Source organism: Pristiophorus japonicus, chromosome 10 (genome assembly GCF_044704955.1).
Source record: "Pristiophorus japonicus isolate sPriJap1 chromosome 10, sPriJap1.hap1, whole genome shotgun sequence".
NCBI lineage: Eukaryota > Metazoa > Chordata > Chondrichthyes > Pristiophoridae > Pristiophorus > Pristiophorus japonicus.
Window position 1 is genome coordinate 188561015 of NC_091986.1, and position 22980 is coordinate 188583994.

The 22980-nt window shown below is 43.5% G+C and overlaps 1 protein-coding gene across 5 annotated transcripts in view; it reads right to left on the reverse strand.

Annotated features, from left to right (window-relative positions):
- fam168a (family with sequence similarity 168 member A) overlaps positions 1 to 22980 on the reverse strand; it is a 123785-nt gene that overhangs the window by 38272 nt on the left and 62533 nt on the right. For all 5 annotated transcript variants that reach the window (XM_070892410.1, XM_070892409.1, XM_070892408.1 and 2 more), the window contains one exon: positions 5888 to 5968. In XM_070892410.1, coding sequence (XP_070748511.1) covers positions 5888 to 5968 — 81 coding nt within the window. The remainder of the gene's footprint in view (positions 1 to 5887; positions 5969 to 22980) is intronic.

Below are 22980 nucleotides of genomic sequence, written 5' to 3' on the forward strand. Positions count from 1 at the left end.
AACACGGGACATCGACGCGCATGCAGGAGGAAGAGGAGGAAAACATGCGAACTGTGGAGGAAGAGCAGGAGGTGGAGGCGGCTTTGGAGGAGGAGGAGGAAGACGACCTTGTTTTTGCCGGGGGGGTGGGAACAACCAACGGCCATCTCAATTGAGATGGAAGAGGCACACGGACCAAGCGGTGTACAGGTGGTGATGCCAAGCTGTCAAATTTTGCCTACACCAACCCCTTGGAGGTCGGGTCAGCGGGTTGGGCAATCGGCTACCATGGAGGGCTAGACAGAGAGCTTGCTATCCCTGCGCAGGGATACGGTCGCAACTTTATCCAGGGTTTCGTGGGTTTCTCCGCGACTTGGAGCGAGTTCAGCACGAACTTCTCCAACTGGTCTTCCGCGCAGTCACAGACGTTGGAGGCAGTTTGTGAGCAGACCGCCGCAACTAATGCCCTTCGGCATTCATTGTTGGCTGCACACGGCGCTGCACCCCAAGGTGTTGTGTCAGCTCACGAGACCCCGAGCACGCAAGCGAGTACGGAGGACACAGTTCCTCCTGACTCAGAAGTGGAGCCTCAGGCTTCAACTTCCTCTCCTTCACCTCCACCACGGCAGGAAGTCTTGCCATCCTACACTGCATAAAGCCTTGGGGTCGGTCAGCGTAGACCAAATCGGGCAGGTGGGGTAAAAACACGGGGCAGGAAAGGACCTGGAGGGAAACGTAGCCGCAGGTAGGGTGGGGTGGTTTGTTTACCAATGTTTACTTGTTTAATTTTTGAATAGTTATTGTAAATTGTTATTGTTATGGTTGTCTTGATGTTAATTGTTAGCGTTATCAGTGTGTTTAGTTTGTTGGGATTTGAAGGGAAGGGAAGGGTGGGTTGGGGCGGGGAGGGGGTTGGTGGGTGGAGGGAGGGTGTTAGTTTATTAAAATTAGTTTCATATATTCTGAGTACAATTATCTTTAAATTAACTCTCTAAATAACTCACAACTAAGCCTCCACCCTTCCTCCGAAGTTCAAAATGGCGTCCGTAGTGCCCATTTCCTTCTCTTAAGCCCAGTAAAAGCAACTATTTCTCAGCACTCTTTTGGGCCTCGCATCGGCCCAGCGAAGTGCATGCTAGGTGCCGAAACTTGAGATGGGCCTTGTGTGGGCGATCATTTGGACGATCAAAGTGGAAACGTAGGCACCTGTTTCTCCGGCGATGTTTTGGGCCGAGTTTCCACTTTTTGCTCAAAATGGGCGATAGAGGTCTGTTTTGGGCGATAGATGGGGATGTGAAGTGGAAAGTCTAGCCCTTAGTGTCCTTAAGCACACACTGGAAGGTAATGTTTAAAAAGTTGGCTGAGTAGAAGAATATGGCTTTGTACCAAGGAGGATGATCTGGACATGGATTCAGAGGCACAGGGTCAGCTAGATTGGCTAGTTGGCATTTACACATTCTTGCATTTGTATTCCTTCCTTCTCCTGAACTTTTTTTAGTACTAGTAAATTTCCCGTGATGTTGCCCATGGTCAGCTGATGAATACAAGTTTTTATTTATCTACAAGATGGTGATGGAGTTGAGAGAGACACTTCAGAAACTTACAGGCAACCGGTCTTTCAATGGCATGCCTTATTCTCTAAACATGGTTAGGTAATCAATTTCAGGTCTATGCCAAAGCTACCAAAAGGTGCATAAATGTGATGTGTAGCTCATATTTTCCCTTTCCCCACCCTATTGCAAGGGAGGTGCCCTGCCTAGACAAATGGCGAGCTGAGGTTAGCAATTCATTATATGGATATTCACAAAGGAGAACTGGAACCCGACCACGCTGTGGTACAGTAAATAACCTATCAATGGGTAACTAAGCTTAAATTATTAAAACACTAGCCTACAAGATTTATTTTGAAGATTGGGTGTAGTCAAGGCAAAGTATTAATCCTGATCATTCGATGTCAGCACCAAGCACCAAAGGTCATTATGCAATTGGTTAAATGCTCTGTGCTAGTGAATTGGTTGTGACTGTCTAAACTCTAATAGCCATACAGCTGGAGATAGTTTTATCCTATTAATCTTGGTTGTATTCAAACCCACAATGGAGGTGAAAGGACCAAAAAAAGTTTGTTTCTTCAAACACCATACTTAAAGAAAAAATTATTTCAAATCCAATACTATTTTGATTATGTAATGACGTGCCTCCCTAATCTGTACATCAACCTGGAAGCAATTTGTGAGGTCACATTCTTCGATTATTCAGGTTTATTAGCATCACAACTTCACACCTGTTTATTTTACTAAAATACAGCATGACCCAGATAAACTCACCTTTTTATACTATTACTAAAAATTAAAACAAAGTCAGACACTGATAGTTACTTTCATATACTTTCCACTAACACTTGGATTTAACTTAATGATAAACACTCTGGGTCCATGGTTCAGTTTATAAAACACAAGAGAGAACATTCGCAATTTCAAGAAACTGAAACAAGCCCATAAGGGCACTGAAAATGCTTGGATTTATGGCGACTGCTCGGGATAGTGGAGATCGTGTACCTGAGTCTGCACCAAGATCCAGCTTTAGTGGCCATGTGAAAATGCGTACAGCATAATGATAGATGCAGTGAAGGTGGCAGTGCATTGTTAATACACAGAGAGCCCAATTGAATCTGTGAGGTAACACTATCATGCCATAATAAAATGATGCAAAAGGATCTTTTAGAAAAAAGAACATGGGAATTTGGGGAACAGTGGGCCAGAAAATTCCAGAACAGTGTTCAAATTACTGGTAGATATCTATAGAACAGAAAATACCTTTATGCATGCATGTACCTACCAGGAATTTGCAGGTGCTCTGGGGAAATCAACCCATGACATGGGCTAGATGAGTTTGGTACTGTCAATAATCAATGGCTCTATTTAGGGGCTTGAAATTGGGAGCAGATTTGCGTAACCTTCTAAATCCAACAAAATATGCTTTTAATAGGGCAACGTGGACTGACACTGCAATGTTGTATTTCATTTGAATAAGTCTGATGAAGGAAAGATGTTTGACTTCCTGAACTGTGCTAGAAACCAAGAAATGGGAACAAAGAACAATGGTGCATCTCTTGCAGCCAAAACAAAAATAAGTGGCTGGTATAATCAGTGGTTAGGCACAAACAGAATAGCCTACAGATAGAGCATATATACCCTGTTCACCCAAATCAGGATTGTTTATTTTGAACAAAAGTTCCACAAAATGAATAAAAGTACAACACAAGTGCACCACAGGGCTGACAGCAAATGGCATTTAATGCATTTATTCTATTTAACAGTATATTCACAATTACATTATATTTTATGATACTATATTATTTCAAATTCTCAAACAGTTCCCCTCCCACTTGAGATTTTTCCTGTTTCTCCCCCCCATTTGTTTTATAAAGTATCTTTTTCCGGGAGCAATCCAGTAGCTTTGGGAAACAATAAGTTAGAGCCAGAGGTTCTAGCATTGAACAGATGAAACCAGTGTTACAACACTATTTATTATTTACATTTAGCTGACCTATGTGGGCAAATTAATTAATAATTGATGATTCTCTTTTTTAAAAAAAAGAGCTTTCTCCATATAAGGAGACAGTGAAAAAGATGTTCATGTGCCATGGATTGCATGGGCGCTGAACATATCGTAGCCTCACCAATCATTCAGGTCCTAGTTTTCAGGGAGTTAGATGTGGCCCTTATGGCTAAAGGGTTCAAGCGGTATGGAGAGAAAGCGGGAATGGGGTACTGAAGTTGCATGATCAGCCATGATCATATTGAATGATGGTGCAGGCTTGAAGGGCCGAATGGCCTACTCCTGCCTGCACCTATTTTCTATGTTTCAGATTTGTACCTTCCAGCTAATCATCTTCAATGTCTTTATTGATCACATTTAATCTCATGGTTTATTTTATGAAGTCTGTGCTGACTACCATTTAATGTAACAGATATTCTATAATATCAAATGACCCAGGACAGAGTCCTTTTAGCCTCAATCATAATGACAACAGAGCAGTATTGAGGGTGTTATGCTTGTTACAATTGCCTTTCTTCAGAGACATTAAACAGTGGCTGTCTTGTTACAGTGGATGCTAAAGATCCCATGGAACTATTCGAAAAGCAGGGAGTTCTCTTGGCTTCTGAGCCAATATTCCTTTCTCAACCAATACCATTAACAAAGATCAATCTGTTATTCATCATCTCAATACATGTGGAACCTTTTTCCACACAAAATGGCCACTGTGCTTGCATGCAAATCACTGGACTTCAAAGAAGTGGCTGGAGATGGAACACAGATATTTGAGAAATGTGTTACATAAATGCAGTTCTTTATCTGCCTCTTGCCAGGTCTTTTTATTCCCATCTGGAAATCAATGCAGTGGTGTGCAAGGGGCTGAGAACAAACACGCTCTTCTCAGTCATCTTCAGTTCAGAACTTTGCTCTCCGTTTTAACAAAAGTGCTCAATAAACAAGAGCATTTTTTTCCTCAGGAGGTCCCTCAAAATTCTGTGCAAAACCTTGGTGTCAGATATCTTATGGACGCATCCGTCTCTTACTGCCGCAGACTTCAACTCAGATTCCCAGGTACCCTCAAAGCCCTGGATCTGCATAAGTAATATAGTAAACCAGGATAAGTAATATAGTAAAGCAGGAATTCCCTATTTGTCATAATGGAACTTTTTTTTTTAAAGCTTAAAAAAATAATTCCCACCAGTAGCAAATGAACCATTATGGTGAAATACTTTTGCAATTTCCTTAGTAATAGTTTGTCTGGTATTTGCATTTGAAAGGATTTTTTTTTTTTTTAAACAAAAAAAATTAAATATATCTGTCAAACCATTTCCATGGGGAAGCCCCTTACGAACACTGGCACTCTACAGCACTTTTTCTTAAAACTTACAGACAGTATCAGGGGCCCAAAGGCAGTGCTATCACTAGAAATAGCTTTATTAGTGTTAATAAAAATAATGTGCTTGGAATGACAATGCCAGGTTTACAGGTGTTCGGAAAAATTCAGATATCACATTATCACCTTGTGAAAACCCCAGGAACCTTTCTGGATCCCCAAGTGACCATGGTTTTCAAACTTGTCACCATAGCCCTTAACACCAGATGGGGAATTAAACCAGATTGAATATCAACTGCTAGAGACTGAAGCTTATGTTTCCATTAGCACCTGAGTTATTAAAACATTATTTCTTCTAGAAATTTAATATGGTCTGGTACTAGGGGAAATTAGGTTTAACGCATGAAAACTAAAAAAGACTGGGGTTAACGATTCCAAAGGAACAAGCAGTGAGTAATTCCTTTTACATTCCATTTTAAGCAATGATGGGAGAAGTGCGTTCAGTGCCAAGTACTTCCCATGCCTAAAGTATAAAAAGATGTCGTCAATGGTCGAACAACTACAGGTATCTCACTATTTGGAGTATTAATTTGTCTATTATATGAAGCACTGCTGTATTCTATGAACTGAAAAAAGTGAAAAATTACACCAATGAATCTGAAGACCGATATGTTCCCATTATATTTGCTGTTACTCCACCTGTATCTCATTGCTCATGAATTTTTGCAAATAGCAGTTTCTCTGTTAAAACAAATACTTTCTCCTCTTCCCCTAATTTTATTACCACAAGATTCTTTCCTTCCCTACACCCAATCTTTGTCAGTTATCTACTCTATGAATCCAACTTACTAGTTTCAATTCAACTGGGAGGGAAAAAATATCAATATCACTTTCCTCCATTGGAAAATAGTTGCATCCTCTAAGTGAGTAATCAAGAAATTCTACAAATTATCTGGATTTGCAATGTACAAGGAATGTCAGCTTATAATTAATTGATCTATACTTAGTATTTTAAAAAAGACAATTTAAAAAACTTACCTGGAGGATATCCAGGACTGCTGCTAGCATACATATTAGCAGTATAGGCAGGAGCGGTTGTAGGGTAACCCGCGGGGTAACCTGGACAATGAAACAGAAAACAAAATGGCTAAACGTTAAATAACAGTTAACTCAAAATAAAAAAGGACCAAAGATGAACACTTTTATGGGATCATACCCAAATATTTTAATTAGATTTAAAAAAAAACAATCAAGTACTATACATCATTAAAGCATGCGTTAAGTTACCCTCCACCAGAAAAAGCAATTCCAGAGTTTGTCCATTCTATTACATCAGTTTTACATTGTGTCATTGGCACCTAGTGAATTCCACGTCCTTCAGAGTACATGAATTTTCTTGGATCCCCAAATCTGCCAGCACAAAATGCAGAGCTCCTGTACAGGCCCAAATTAGGGCCAATGGCCCATTGCAAAAGATAAATGGGGAGAGTGACTCTTGCAGGTCACGTTTTTGCTTGAGCACTGCGTTCCCATCATGAGACAATATAAGAATGTTGTTTTGATTTAAATTAATAGCTCGACACAGCAGCTAATATATTAAGTGCACTATTACAAAGTATTAATGTATTTACAGCACTGAAACAGGCTATTCAGCCCAACAAATCCATGCTGGTGTTTATGCTCCAAACAAGCCTCCTCCAACCACTGTTCACCTAACCCTATCAACATATCCTTCTATTCCTTTCTCCTTCATGTGTTTCATCTAGCTTCCCTATTCACCTCAACTACTCCTTTTGATGGTGAGTTCCACAAAGTAGTTTCTCCTGAATTCCCTATTGGCTTTATTAGTGATCATCGTATATTTATAGCCCCTAGTTCTGGTCTCGCCCACAAATAGAAAGATCTCTAACGTCTACCCCATCAAACCCTTTCACAATCTTAAAGACCCCTCACATCAGCCCTTGGTCGTTTTCTCTCCCCATCGCCGCCCCCCCCCCCTTCAAATTGCAAGTACAGCAGGTGCAGCACAAAACTCTTGCACCTTCAAGGCATCTGCTTTGTTACTGCTCTAGAACACTTTCATACTAAAACTGGAGTGTTTTGACAGAAGTACACTCACTGAAGGTGGTTATTTTTATGTAAAATCCAAAGTTAAAAGTCAGGACTACAAATGAAAACAGAGCACAAAATACTTGGGTAATTAAGCAGAAATGATTAGCTCTTTTAATAAATATTCTAATCTTACCATATCAAAACATCAAATAGTTTTGCATGAAGAATGCTGCAAAACCAACATCCCAAAAGAAGCTAGATGAAGAGTTTTTTTTTGGTGGTACTGGTTGTGAGAGGAAGGAAGGTTGGCCAGGATACACAGAACTTCCCATTTTTTTGAAAATAATGCCATGAACCTATTAATGCCCATCTAAATAACCTCAATAGGCTTATAATGTCTCATTCATAAGACTTCACCTCACAAGATCAAAAGATAAATACAAATGAGGAAATGCTATTTGGTCTATCGCAGTTTATCCATTACGACCTTGCAAGATCCTCAATTTCTTCAATAGTTCCAGGGATTTGGTTTCCGCTGGTCTACCCAGAAGGCCAATGTGCTGAACATTGATCCCCTCTCGAGTCATCTCCTTTTGAGACTTAGGTCTTTCCTCATGCATCGGACACCAGGGATCGGTGTCATGGCTCTTGTCTAAACTGCTCCAGTATTTCCCTTGGGTCAGATAGAAACATAGAAACATAGAAACATAGAAAATAGGTGCAGGAGCAGGCCATTCAGCCCTTCTAGCCTGCACCGTCATTCAACGAGTTCATGGCTGAACATGAAACTTCAGTACCCACTTCCTGCTTTCACGCCATACCCCTTGATCCCCCGAGTACTAAGGACTTCATCTAACTCCCTTTTGAATATATTTAGTGAATTGGCCTCAACTACTTCCTGTGGTAGAGAATTCCACAGGTTCACCACTCTCTGGGTGAAGAAGTTTCTCCTTATCTCGGTCCTAAATGGCTTACCCCTTATCCTTAGACTGTGACCCCTGGTTCTGGACTTCCCCAACATTGGGAACATTCTTCCTGCATCCAACCTGTCCAAACCCGTCAGAATTTTAAACGTTTCTATGAGGTCCCCTCTCACTCTTCTGAACTCCAGTGAATACAAGCCCAGTTGATTCAGTCTTTCTTGATAGGTCAGTCCCACCAGATGACCAATATTGGACATATTATTCTGTGTAATCTGACCAGAGCACTGCACAATTTAAACATGACTTCTTCTAACTTGTACCCCATGACTTTACAGCTCACCATTTTATTTGCTTTATTATTTGTTGCTCTGTAGTGATTTGACACCTGAATCACGTCTACAATGGTACCTAGATCTCCAACTTTGCCTATTTCAACACCATTCGTGAAATATTTATGTTTCTTCCCGTGTGCAATACTCCACAGTAAATTTCATATAAAATTTTTTGGCAACTTACATATTTTGCCTAACTCTTTATATTTCCTGAGTTACTCCTTAGAATCAACTGCCTAATTTAACAATCTACAAATGTAATGAATTTGCATCATATAGTATATATACATATACACACACACCACATATCTGCTCAATCACCAAGACTGCCTACATCCATCTCTAACATCGCCCGACTCCGACCCTAGCTCAGCTCATCTGCTGCTAAAGCCCTCATCGTGCCTTTGGTATCTCTAGACTTGACTATTCCAATGCCCTCCTGGTCGGCCTCTCATTTTCCACCCTACATAAATTTGTACTCATCCAAAGCTCAACTGCCTGTATCTTAACTCGCTCCAAATCACCCCTGTGCTTGCTGACTTTCACGGGCTGCATCTGACAACGCCAACAATTTTTAAATCTTCATCCTGGTTTTCAAATTCCTCAACGGCTGCACCCCTCCCTATCTCCATAGACTCCTCCAGCCCTAACAAGATCGATGCACTATTCCAATGCTGGCCTCTTGCACATCTACGATTTTAAATCGTCCCAACACTGACAGCCGTGTTTTCAACTGCCTTGGTTTAAAAGCTCCAATTCCGTCCCTAAAACTTCTGTCTCTCTACCACTCTCGCCTCAGAAGCTCCTTAAAACCTGCCTCTTTGATCAAGCTTTTGGTCACTTGTTATGGTATCATCTTCTGTGGATTGGTGTCTAAAATGTTTTTTTTTAAATTGATATCGCTCTTAAGCACATTGGGACATTTTCACTATGTTAACTACGCTATTTAAACATTTAAGTTGTTGTTGCATTGAGTTTCTTAATCTGGTGATATAAATCAGCAGTAGTGGTCCCAATATTGATTCCTGAGGCACTCCACTTAACACTATCACAACATAACCTTTCTTGTACAAGTAGAGCGCCCAAAATCCGGAAACCTCGGGACCGAGGATTTTCCGGATTTCGGAACATCTTTCCAACATCCCGCATCTGGAAATGCCCTAGCCGAGGTTCAGGTATTTCCGGATTTCAGAACCTCTTTCTGACGTCCCGAATCCAAAAACACCTGGACCGAGGTTCAGGTATTTCAGGACGTCTTTCTAACGTCCCGAATCCGAAAACGCCTGAGCCAAGGTTAAAAAAAAAAGGGAGGTGGGGTTGGGGGAAGAGGAGAAGCAGCCTGGGGAGTCCGGCCACAGGTCCTTTGGGGGGGGGGGGGGGGGGGGGGGGTCGGGTCAACAGTTCTGGGTTCGGCAGCAGGTCAGGGGTTCCGGGTCAAAAGAACAATAGGAGCAGGAGTAGGTCACCTGGCACCTCGAGCCCGCTCCGCCATTTAAGAAATTAGTGTGCCACACGAGATTAGTGTGCAAAATTAAGGCACATGGTATTGGGGGCAATGTATTGACGTGGATAAGAGAACTGGTTGGCAGACAGGAAGCAAAGAGTGGGAATAAACGGGTCATTTTCAGAATGGCAGGCAGTGACTAGTCGGGTGCCACAGGGCTCAGTGCTGGGACCCCAGCTATTTACAATATATATTAATGATTTAGACAAAGGAATTGAATGTAATATCTTGAAATTTGCAGATGACACTAAGCTGGGTGGCGGTGTGAGCTGCAAGGAGGATGCTAAGAGGCCGCAGGGCGACTTGGACAGTTAGGTGAGTGGGCAAATGCATGGCAGATGCAGTATAATGTGGATAAATGTGAGGTTATCCACTTTGGGGGCAAAAACAGGAAGGCAGATTATCTGAATATGACAGATTAGTAAAAGGAAAGGTGCAATGAGACCTGGGTGTCATGGTACATCAGTCATTGAAAGTAGGCATGCGGGTACAGCAGGCAGTTAAGAAAGCAAATGGCATGTTGACTTTCATTGCGAGAGGATTTGAGTATAGGAGCAGGGAGTTCTTACTGCAGTTGTAAGGGCCTTGGAGTATTGTGTACAGTTTTGGTCTCCTAACTTGAGGAAGGACATTCTTGCTATTGAGGGAGTGCAGCGAAGGTTCACCAGACTGATTCCCGGGATGGCGGGACTGATATATCAAGAAAGACTGGATCAACTGGGCTTGTATTCACTGGAGTTCAGAAGAATGAGTGGGGATCTCATAGAAACGTTTAAAATTCTGATGGATTTAGACAGGTTAGATGCAGGAAGAATGTTCCCAATGTTGGGGAAGTCCAGAACCAGGGGTCACAGTCTAAGGATAAGGGCTAAGCCATTTAGGACTGAGATGAGGAGAAACTTCTTCACCCAGAGAGTGGTGAACCTGTGGAATTCTCAACCACAGAAAGTTGTTGAGCCCAATTCACTAAATATATTCAAAAATAAGTTAGAAGTAGTCCTTACTACTAGTGGGATCAAGGGGTATGGCGAGAAAGCAGGAATAGGGTACTGAAGTTGCATGTTCAGCCATGAACTCATTGAATGGCGGTGCAGGCTCGAAGGGCTGAATGGCCTACACCTATTTTCTATGTTTCTACCGTGAAGACCGATACAAAATATTTGTTCAATGTCTCTGCCATTTCCTTGTTCACCATTAATAATTCCCACTCTCATCCTTTAGGGGACCAACATTTACTTTAGCCAGTCTTTTCCTTTTAATGTTTTTGTAGAAATTCTTACTATCTGGTTTTATATTTCTTGCTAGTTTACTTTCATAATCTATCTTCCCGCTCACTTTTTTTTTTAAAGTCGTTCTTTGCTGGCTTTTAAAAGTTTCCCAATCCTCTAGCCTCCCACTAGTATTGGCCACATTGTATGCACTGGTTTTCAATTTGATACTATCCCTTATTTCCTTAGTTAGCCACGGATAGTTATCCCTTCTCTTCGACTTTCCTTCTCATTGGGTTATATTTTTGTTGCGAGTTATGAAATATCTCCTTAAATGTCTACCACTGTCGGGTCAGTGGCCAGGAAACACCTGCGCTGAAGACCTGCAAAAAAAGGTAAGCTAAAGTTTTTATTTTTGAATTTCTTTTCAGCAATTTAGTAGGTAAGGATTGTGAATGTTTTGTGAATTTTTATTTTTTGGAAATTTTGGAGGGTGTTTTCCCCCCTCCCTCGGCCCAACTCGCAGTGGTAATCATTTTTTTTTTAAATGCCCGAATTTCGGAACATTTTCCAGATTCCGGACAACCCTGCCACGGATCGGCCCGGTGCCCTGATTCCGGAACACTCCAAATTTTGGAACTCCGGATTTCGGACGCTCAACCTGGACTACCCTTTATTCAATTCCTTATCTATTTCCAAAGTTTACTCTGAATCTCCATCACTTTTAGCGCTTTGTGCAGAACTTTGCCAAGTGATTTTTGGAAGTGTAGGTAGGTACACTACGATTCACTTATGATTGTCACTTCCTCAAATATCAAAGAAATTGAATGGGGCAAGATCTTCCCCTTCTGAATTCACATCGACTGTTTACTGGGATATTTTGTATTGATAATCCTCAAGTTTACTCCTGATAATGGATTCCATTATTTTATAATGTACTGAAGCAATACAGTATGGCACTCAAACGTCAGCATAAGATTACAAGCCTAAACACATGAACTTTGGAACCAACGGCAGGAGTGCTATCAATGAGTCAAGCTGACACCATAAAACACCCTCCCCACAAGTACCTTACATTGGTCTGAAATTTACATCCATTTTTCTTTTTTTTTAATTGTCAGTCACTATTTCTCCTTCACAGTAACCTGCAATTCTACACAAAACATTTCAGGAAATCAATTCTTGCAACCTGGATTTGCATTGCTTATTTCATCTTGCCCTGAAGCAAAATAAATCTCAAATAATTAACATTTTAGATATTGCTGCCACACAAACACAATAAAATTGATACTTTTTTTAGGTTACAATATTCCAGATGAGAATTAATTTCCCCCTCGCTGTGGGCCCAAGTTTCGGGCCGCGCCTAAAACGGCCCAGCCCGGACCTGGACGCCCGTTTTTCGCGCCACAAACTGCGCCTAAAAAAAACCTCACCTATTCTCCGGCTCCCTGCAGGTCCTGTGGAGCTGGGCGTGGCACAGCATGAGCTGTGGGGGGCGGAGCCAGGCCCCTGCACTGAAAACAGTGCCGGGACCTCTGCACATGCGCGCTACAGTGGGCGCGCATAGGGCTGCCCCTAGCCCTGGCCGAATGGCCTCACTGGGGCTGCATGGATAAGGCTCCTCCCACCCAACTTGACTCCCCCCCCCCCCCGGCGACCCGACCTGCAACACCTGGCCAAGATCAATTGACACCAAACTGAAGAACCAAGTGCATCCCTCAGGTTCCAAATAGAAAGACTTCTATATACAAACATACCCTCAACTGTAGCAGTTATTTTAATATCATCCAGAAAGAGGTTTAAGATCAACTACAAATAAATATGAAGTAGCCAGTTGTATCGGCAGAACCTGAACAGATGTTCGGAGCCGAGTGGAGCCTAGCACTTCAACCAGCAACCGACTCCAGGGAACTAAGCCGTGCTTCTGATCTGATGCACTGTCCATTGCAGCGATGGCATTCACTCCACAAATTCTGTGTCAATCATTTACACATCACTAACCCACCAAGTATATGTCAAGGCATAGGAATGTAGAGGACACTACTAAAGCAGGCCTAGAATACTTGAATCGGGAAGAAATAAGTATGCCAATATCAATCATATCACTAACAAATATGCTTGGAAGCATTTTCTGCATTGAAATCACAGCCATTATCTCAATATTTGTACGGTACAGCTCAAAGAGTACTAATTTTATTGCTTCAAGAACCCAATGTAATTAAATAGATGTGTAATTATTAATGAAGTTACATAGCAATAATAACTAGTCCAGTCCTAATCGGGTCCTCCCTCTCACTTCTTTTTCCGGTACATTGATGACTGTCATTTCCTGCTCTCGTCCCGAACTGGAAGATTCCATCAACTTCCAATTTTGTACCCTTGCCTCGCCTTCATATATGTGGTCCATCTCTGACTCTTCCCTTCCCTTGCTTGACTTCTCGATCTCCATTTCTGGGGATAGACTATCAACCAATATCCACTGCAGGATTACTGACTCCCACGGCTACTTTGACGACACTTCTTCCCACCCCACTTCCTGGACAGATTTCTCGGTCTTTGTCGCATCTGTTCTGACAATGTCACTTTCCATACCATTGCTACCGATATATCTTCCTTTTTCCTCAACCGAGTATTCCCCTCCGTGATTGACTGGGCCCTCAGCAGTGTCCATCCGATTTCCCGCACTTCTGCTCTCATCACCTCCCCCTCCCTCCAAGAACCACGATAGGGTTTCCCTTGTCCTCATCTTACACCCCACCAGCCTCCACATTCAACAGATCATCCTCCATTATTTCTGCCACCTCCAGCACAATGCCACATAGAAACATAGAAAATAGGTGCAGGAGTAGGCCATTCGGCCCTTCGAGCCTGCACTGCCATTCAATGAATTCATGGCTGAACATGCAACTTCAGTACCCCATTCCTGCTTTCTCGCCATTCCCCTTGATCCCCCGAGTAGTAAGGACTTCATCTAATTCCTTTTTGAATATATTTAGTGAATTGGCTTCAACAACTTCCTGTGGTCGAGAATTACACAGGTTCACCACTCTCTGGGTGAAGAAGTTTCTCCTCATCTCGGTCCTAAATGGCTTAACCCTTATCCTTAGACTGTGACCCCTGGTTCTGGACTTCCCCAACATTGGGAACATTCTTCCTGCATCTAACCTGTCTAAACCCGTCAGAATTTTAAACGTTTCTATGAGATCCCCTCTCATTCTTCTGAACTCCAGTGAATACAAGCCCAGTTGATCCAGTCTTTCTTGATAGGTCAGTCCCGCCATCCCGGGAATCAGTCTGGTGAACCTTCGCTGCACTCCCTCAATAGCAAGAATGTCCTTCCTCAAGTTAGGAGACCAAAACTGTACACAATACTCCAGGTGTGGCCTCACCAAGGCCCTGTACAACTGTAGTAACACCTCCCTGTACTCAAATCCCCTCACTATGAAGGCCAACATGCCATTTGCTTTCTTAACCGCCTGCTGTACCTGCATGCCAACCTTCCATGACTGATGTACCATGACACCCAGGTCTCATTGCATCTCCCCTTTTCCTAATCCGTCACCATTCAGATAATAGTCTGTCTCTGTTTTTACCACTAAAGTGGATAACCTCACATTTATCCACATTATATTTCATCTGCCATGCATTTGCCCACTCACCTAACCTATCCAAGCCACCACCAAACACATCTTGCCGTCCCTTTCCCCTTCAGCGTTACGAAAAGACCGTTCCCTCCACAACATCCTGGTCCACTCTTCAATCACCCTCGATATCCCCTCCCCATGGCAGCTTCCTGTGCAAGCACAGGAGATAAGAACATAAGAATTAGGAGTAGGCCATAAGGCCCTTCGAACCTGCTCCGTCATTCAATAAGATCATGGTTGATCTTTGGCCTCAAAAATCAATCTATCTCAGTCTTTGAATATATTCAGACTCCCACACCCACAGCCCTTTAGGGTAGAGAATTCCAAAGATTCACAACCTTCTGAGCGAAGAAATTCCTCATCTCAGACTTAAATGGCCAACCCCTTATCCTGAGTCTATGACATCTAGTTCTAGACTCTCCAGCCAAGGGAAACAATCTCTCGGCATCTATCCTGTCAAACCCCTAGGAATCTTACATGTTTCAAGGAGATCACCCCTCATTCTTCTAATTCGAGTATAGGCCCAATTTACTAAATCTCTCCTCATAGAACAACTCTCTCATCCCAGTTATCAATCTTGTGAACCTTCGTTGCACCGTCTCTAAGGCATGCAGGGACTCCAAAACTATGCGCAGTACTCAAGGTGTGGTCTTACTAAAGCACTGAACAATTGTAATAAGACTTCCTTACTCTTGCACTCCAACCCCTTTGCAATAAAAGCTAACCCGCCATTTTCCTTATTAATTGCTTGCTGTACCTGCATGCTAACTTTGTATTTCCTGTACGAGGACACCTAAATCTCTCTGAACACCAACATTTGTGAGGGGGATGACATCAGCGGAGAGCAGCAGCAGCAGCCAAGTCCATGGCACTATGGGTGGCTCTGCTGCACAGGAGGGCAGGAAAAAGAGTGGGAGAGCTATAGTGGTTGGGGATTCTATTGTAAGGCGAATAGATAGGCGTTTCTGCGGCCGCAACCGAGACTCCAGGATGGTATGTTGCCTCCCTGGTGCAAGGGTCAAGGATGTCTCGGAGCAGATGCAGGGCATTTTGAAGGGGGAGGGTGAACAGCCAGTTGTGGTGCATATAAGTACCAACGATATAGGTAAAAAAACTGGATGAGGTCCTACAAGACAAATTTAGACAGCTAGCAGCTAAATTAAAAAATAGGACCTCAAAAGTAGTAATCTCAGGATTTCTACCAGTGCCGCTTGCTAGTCATAACAGGAATGGCAGGATAGCTCAGATGAATACGTGGCTTGAGGAGTGGTGCAGGAAGGAGGGATTCAAATTCCTGGGACATTGGAACCGGTTCTGGGGGAGGTGGGACCAATACAAACCGGACGGTCTGCACCTGGGCAGGACCAGAACCAATGTCCTAGGGGGAGTGTTTACTAATGCTGTTGGGGAGGGGTTAAACTAATATGGCAGGGGGATGGAAATCTATGCAGGGAGACAGAGGGAAGTAGAATGGGGGCAGAAGCAAAAGATAGAAAGAAGAAAAGTAAAAGTGGAGGGCAGAGAAACCCAAGGCAAAAAGCAAAATGGGCCACATTACAGCAAAATTCTAAAGGGGCAAAGTGTGTTAAAAAGACAAGCCTGAAGGCTCTGCGCCTCAATGCGAAGAGTATTCGGAATAAGGTGGACGAATTAACTGCGCAGATAGCAGTTAACGGGTATGATGTAATTGGCATCAGAGACATGGCTCCAGGGTGACCAAGGCTGGGAACTCAACATCCAGGGGTATTCAACATTCAGGAAGGATAAACAGAAAGGAAAAGGAGCTGGGGTGGCATTGCTGGTTAAAGAGGAAATTAATGCAATAGTAAGGAAGGACATTAGCTTCGATGATGTGGAATTGGTATGGGTGGAGCTACGGAATACCAAACGCTAGTGGGAGTTGTGTACAGACCACCAAACAGTAGTCGTGAGATAGGGGACAGCATCAAACAAGAAATTAGGGATGCATGTAATAAATGTACAGCAGTTATCATGGGTGACTTTAATCTACATATTGATTGGGCTAACCAAACTGGAGGAGGATTTCCTGGAGTGTCCTCGGGATGGTTTTCTAGACAAATATGTTGAGGAACCAACTAGAGGGTTGACCATCCTAGACTGGGTGATGCGTAATGAGAATGGGCTAATTAGCAATCTTGTTGTGCGCGGCCCCTTGGGGAAGAGTGACCATAATAGCATTCTTTATTAAGATGGAGAGCGACACAGTTAATTCAGAGACTAGGGTCTTGAACGTAAGGAAAGGTAACTTCGATGGTATGAGACGTGCATTGGCTAGAATAGACTGGCGAGTGATACTTAAAAGGGTTGACGGTGGATAGGCAATGGCAAACATTTAAAGATCACATGGATAAACTTCAACAATTGTACATCCCTGTCTGGAGTAAAAATAAAACGGGGAAGGTGGCTCAACCGTGGTTAACAAGGGAAATTAAGGATAGTGTTAAATCCAAGGAAGAGGCATATAAATTGACCAGAAAAAGCAGCAAACCCGAGGACTGGGAGAATTTTATAATACAGCAGAGGACGACAAAGGGCTTAATTAGAAGGGGAAAAATAGAGTATGAGAGGAAGCTTGCTGGGAACATAAAAACTGACTGCAAAAGCTTCTACAGATATGTGAAGAGAAAAAGATTAGTGAAAACAATCGTAGGTCCCTTGCAGTCAGATTCAGGTGAATTTATAATGGGGAAAAAAGAAATGGCGGACCAGTTAAACAAATACTTTGGTTCTGTCTTCACGAAGGAAGTCACAAATAATCTTCCGGAAATACTAGGGGTCTAGTGAGAAGGAGGAACTGAAGGAAATCCTTATTAGGTGGGAAATTGTGTTAGGGAAATTGATGGGATTGAAAGCCGATAAATCCCCGGGGCCTGATGGTCTGCATCCCAGAGTACTTAAGGAAGTAGCCCTAGAAATGGTGGATGCATTGGTGATCATTTTCCAACAGTCTATCGACTCTGGATCAATTCCTATGGATTGGAGGGTAGCTAATGTAACACCACCTTTTAAGAAAGAAGGGAGAGAGAAAACAGGTAATTATAGACCGGTTAGTCTGACATTGGTAGTGGGGAAAATGTTGGAATCAATTATTAAAGATGAAATAGCAGCACATTTAGAAAGCAGTGACGGGATCGGTCCAAGTCAGCATGGATTTATGAAAGGGAAATCCTGCTTGGCAAACCTTCTACAATTTTTTGAGGATGTAACTGGTACAGTGGAGAAGGGCGAACCAGTGGTTGTGGTGTATTTGGACTTTCAAAAGGCTTGAAAGTCCAAATACACCACAAGAGATTGGTGTGCAAAATTAAAGCACATGGCATTGGCGGTAGTGTAGTGGCGTGGATAGAGAACTGGTTGGCAGACAGGAAGCAGAGAGTCGGGATAAACGGGTCCTTTTCAGAATAGCATGCAGTGACTAGTGGGGTGCCACAGGGCTCAGTTCTGGGACCCCAGCTCTTTACAATATAAATTAATGATTTGGATGAGGGAATTGAGTGTAATATCTCCAAGTTTGCAGATGACACTAAGCTGGGTGGCGGTGTGAGCTGTGAGGACGACGCTAAAAGGCTGCAGGGTGACTTGGACAGGTTAGGTGAGTAGGCGAACGAGTGACAGATGCAGTATAATGTGGATAAATGTGAGGTTATCCATTTTGGTGGCAAAAACACGAATGCAGATTATCTGAATGGTGGCAAATTAGGAAAAGGGGAGGTGCATTGAGACCTGGGTGTCATGGTACATCAGTCATTGAAAGTTGGCATGCAGGTACAGCAGGCGGTGAACAAGGCAAATGGTATGTTGGCCTTCATAGCTAGGGGATTTGAGTATAGGAGCAGGGAGGTCTTACTGCAGTTGTACAGGGCCTTAGTGAGGCCGCACATGGAATAGTGTGTTCAGTTTTGGTCTCCTAATGTGAGGAAGGACATTCTTGCTATTGAGGGAGTGCAGCGAAGGTTCACCAGACTGATTCCCAGGATGGCAGGACGAACATATGAGGAGAGACTGAATCGACTGGGCCTGTATTTACTGGAGTTTCGAAGGATGAGGGGGAATCTCATCGAAACATATAAAATTCTGACGGAACTGGACAGGTTGGACGTAGGAAGAATGTTCCCGATGTTGGGGAAGTCCAGAACCAGGGGACATAATCTAAGGATAAGGGGTAAGCCATTTAGGACTGAGATGAGGAGAAATTTCTTCACTCAGAGTTGTTAACCTGTGGAATTCCCTACCGCAGAGAGTTGTTGATGCCAGTTCATTGGATATATTCAAGAGGGAGTTAGATATGGCCCCTACGGCTAAAGGGATCAAGGGGTATGGAGAGAAAGCGGGAAAGGGGTACTGAGGTGAATGATCAGCCATGATCTTATTGAATGGTGATGCAGGCTCGAAGGGCCTACTCCTGCACCTATTTTCTATGTTTCTATGTTCTCACTATTTTTAAAATTTTCTGTTTTTCTATTCTTCCCACCAGAGTGAATAACCTCACATTTCCTCACATTATACTGCATCTGTCACCTTCTTGCCCACTCACTTAACCTGTCTATATTCCTTTCAGCCTCTGTGTCCTCCTCACAGCTTACTTTCCCACCGAGCATTGTATCACCCTCAAACTTGGATACATTGCAGTCAGTTCCTTCATCTAATCATTAATATAGATTGTAAATAGGTGAGGCCCAAGCATTGATCCTTGTGGTACTCCACTAGTTACAGACTGCCAACCGGAAAATGACCCATTTATCCCTACACTCTGTCCATTAACCAATCCTCTATCGTCCTTAATACATTATCCCCAACCACATGAGCTCTTATTTATGTGGCACCTTATTGAATGCCTTTTGGAAATCCAAATATACTACATTCACTGGTTCCCCTTTATCTACCCTGCTAGTTACATCCTCAAAAAACTAACGCATGATTTCCCTTTCATAAAACTATGTTGACTCTGCTTAATCATATTATAATTTTTTTTTAAGTGCCCTGTTACCACTTCCTTAATAATGGATTCCAGCATTTTCCAGACAACTAATGTCAGGCTAACTGGCCTGTGGTTCACCTGTTCTCTCTCCCCCTCCTTTCTTGAAGAGGTCACATTTGCTACCTTCCAATCCGCTGGGACCATTCTAGAATCTAGGGAATCTTGGAAGGTGCCATACCTGCCTTTTTAACCTCCTCCCTTCCCACTGTCCAAGGCCCCAAACATTCCTTCCAGGTGAAACAGCAATTTATTTGTACTTCTTTCAATTTAATATACTTTATTCGTTGCTCAATTACTTCTCCTGTACACTGGAGACCTAACGCAAATTGGGTGATCGCTTCACAAAACTTCTCCGTTGAGTCATCAAGCATGACCCCAAGCATCCGGTCACCTGTCATTTTAGTTCTCCGCCCCACTCCCACTCTGACCTGGGCCTCCTATTTTGTTCCAATGAAGTTCAATGAAAGGAACAGCACCTCATCTTTCAATTAAGCACTTTACAGCCTTCCGAACTCAAGAGTTCAACAATTTCAGATCATAACCACTGCCCCCATTTTTTTCAGACAGTGGTTGTTGGTAATGATTCTGCTATTTCCATTTACACCTCCTTTAGACCCATCTTTTGTTTCTTTACTTGTTCTATTACCACCCACCTTTGCCATTTAATCTCTCCTGTCTTCCACCCTATCATAGACCTTCACTTTTGTTCTTTCCTCCCCTTCCCTCTTCTCTGTACTTGCTTAAAAACTGTTAACATCTCTCACTTTTTCCAGTTCGATGAAAGATCATCAGCCTGAAACATTAACTCGGTTTTTCTCTCCACAGATGTTTGACATGTTGAGTATTTCCAGCATTTTCTGTTTTTATTTCAGATTTCCCACATCCACAGTATTTTCCATAGTTCCATTGATGGGAGACATGGAGTAGCGCACCAGCTTAATGCCTCTAGGTATAGATCATCAGTTAAACTAAGTACACCTCAGTTATCTAACTTACCCGGTCACAACATTAACCCAGTGTGAATTGCTATCAAGGCACACCAATATCAATGAACTGTAGGAACTCCTGCATGGTTTTGAGATATTACAGGCACTTAGATGTGTCTATTTCCCATTCTAGGGGTTACCTGAACAGAATTGGTAATATTCTGCTGCACTGCATATTTGTTGTACCCCGTATTCCAGGTTGGCAGAATCAACTTATCTTCCGCTGTTTGGGCTTGATAATAAATCATGACTTTCTGGCACCAGATAAGACTTGTTGTCAGGAGATGTCTAGATCCAGATACCTCAGAAAATGGATACGTCTATTTGTACTAACTGAAATGCAGCTGTTTCTCTGATTGCTCTCCAGACCAATTGCTGAGGTTATTGGGAGGCTCGGCTGATGAGTTTGGCTGCTCAGTGGAGGCATCATCATCGGCAGTCACCTCGGAATCGAGGAAAACTAGCTTCCACTCTTAAAATGAGTCCTTAGGTGGCTGAACGATCCAATACGAGAACCACAGACTCTGTCACAGGCTGGACAGATAATCATTGAGGGAAGGGGTGGGCGGGACAGGTTTGCCGCACGCTCTTTCCGCTGCCTGTGCTTGATTTCTGTATGCTCTCAGCATCGAGACTCGAGGTGCTCAGCGCCCTCCCGGATGCACTTCCTCCACTTAGGGTGGTCTTTGGCCAGGGACTCCCAGGTGTCAGTGGGGATGTTTCACTTTATCAGGGAGGCTTTGACGGCGTCCTCGTAACGTCTCTGCTTCCCACCTTTAGCTGGTTTGCTGTGGAGGAGTTCAGAGCAGTGCTCTTGCTTTGGGAGTCTTGAGTCTGGCAAGTGAACTATATGGTCTCCAGGCCAGGTCCAAGATCACTCCAACCTCTGTTGTTGAGCTGCAGTATGCAGACGACGCCTGCGCCTGTGCACATTCAGAGGCTGAACTCCAGGACATAGTCAATGAATTCACTGTGGCACATGAAAGCATGGGCCTTTACACTTAACATCCGTAAGACAAAGGTCCTCCACCAGTCTGTCACCGCCGCACAGCACTGCCCTCCAGTCATCAAGATCCACGGCGCAGCCCCGGACAACGTGGACCATTTCCTGTATCTCGGGAGCCTCTTAACAAAGGCAGACATTGATACGGAGATTCAGCACCACCTCCAGTGCGCCAGCGCAGACTTTGGCCGTCTGAGGAAGGGTGTGTTTGAAGAACAGGCCCTCAAATCTACCACCAAACTCATGGTCTACAGGGCTGTAGTAATACCCACCCTCCTGTATGGAGCTCAGACATGGACGATGTATAGAAGGCACCTCAAGTCACTGGAGATATCTCACCAACGATGTCTCCGCAAGATCCTGCAAATCCCCTGGGAGGGTAGGCGCACCAACATCAGTGTCCTCGTCCAGACCAACATCCCCAGTATTGAAGCACTGACCACACTCAATCAGCTTCGCTGGGCAGGCCACATAGTACGCATGCCAGATACAAGACTCCCTAAGCAAATGCTTTATGCGGAGCTTCTTCATGGTAAACGAGCCAAAGGAGGACAGCAGAAGGGTTATAAGAACACCCTCAAAGCCTCCCTGGTAAAGTGCGACATCACCACTGACATCTGGGAGACCCTGGCCACAGACCGCCCGAGGTGGAGAAAGTCCATCCGGGAGGACGTTGAGCTCTTCGAGTCTCGACGCAAAGCGCATGAAGAGGCAAAGCGTAGGCAGCTGAAGAGTGCGCGGCAAACCAGCCCCACCAACCCCCTCCCCCACCGAATGTCTGTCCCACCTGTAACAGGGTCTGTGGCTCTCGTATTAGACTCACTTTGGGAGTGGAAGCAAGTCTTCCTCGATTCTGAGGGACTGCCTATGATGATGATATGGCCTACCCAGCCAGTGGAGCTGATCAAGTGTGGCCAGTGCTTCAATGCTGGGGATGTTGGCCTCAGTGGAGGCAACGTGGTATTGGATGCATGCGCAGAAAAGGGTTAGTGGGAATTGCGCTTGGGGGGGGGGGGGGGGAGGGGAGCGTGGAGTCGGTGATAGTTGCCGTAATTCTCTCTAAGGGAGACTTAGTACAAATAGTTACTGCGTCAGAAAATAGCTTAAAGAATGAATGAGATCATGGAAAAGTCCCGAAAACTCATTCCTTCAACCAAATGGCTACTGAAATGTAAAAATATTCATAGCATACTATAGAATACATCAGTTTATGCAGATATATATATTAAATTGTGCATATTCTAAAATGTGCATAATAGTGACAGTTAAAGAGAATGCTGTGGTCATTATTGCAAACAATTTGTAGGAAGTCGCAAAGTGGTAGTTCAAATGCTGCATTTTTGTCTGGTGGTGGTTGGGGCAGAGTGAGATGGTAAGGGAAAATAGGGAGGACAAACTGATACAAATATTGGTAAGGGGAGTCTTCAGAGAGTTGACAGTGTGGTTTGTTAAAGCACTGTTTTAGTGTAAGTATGATTAA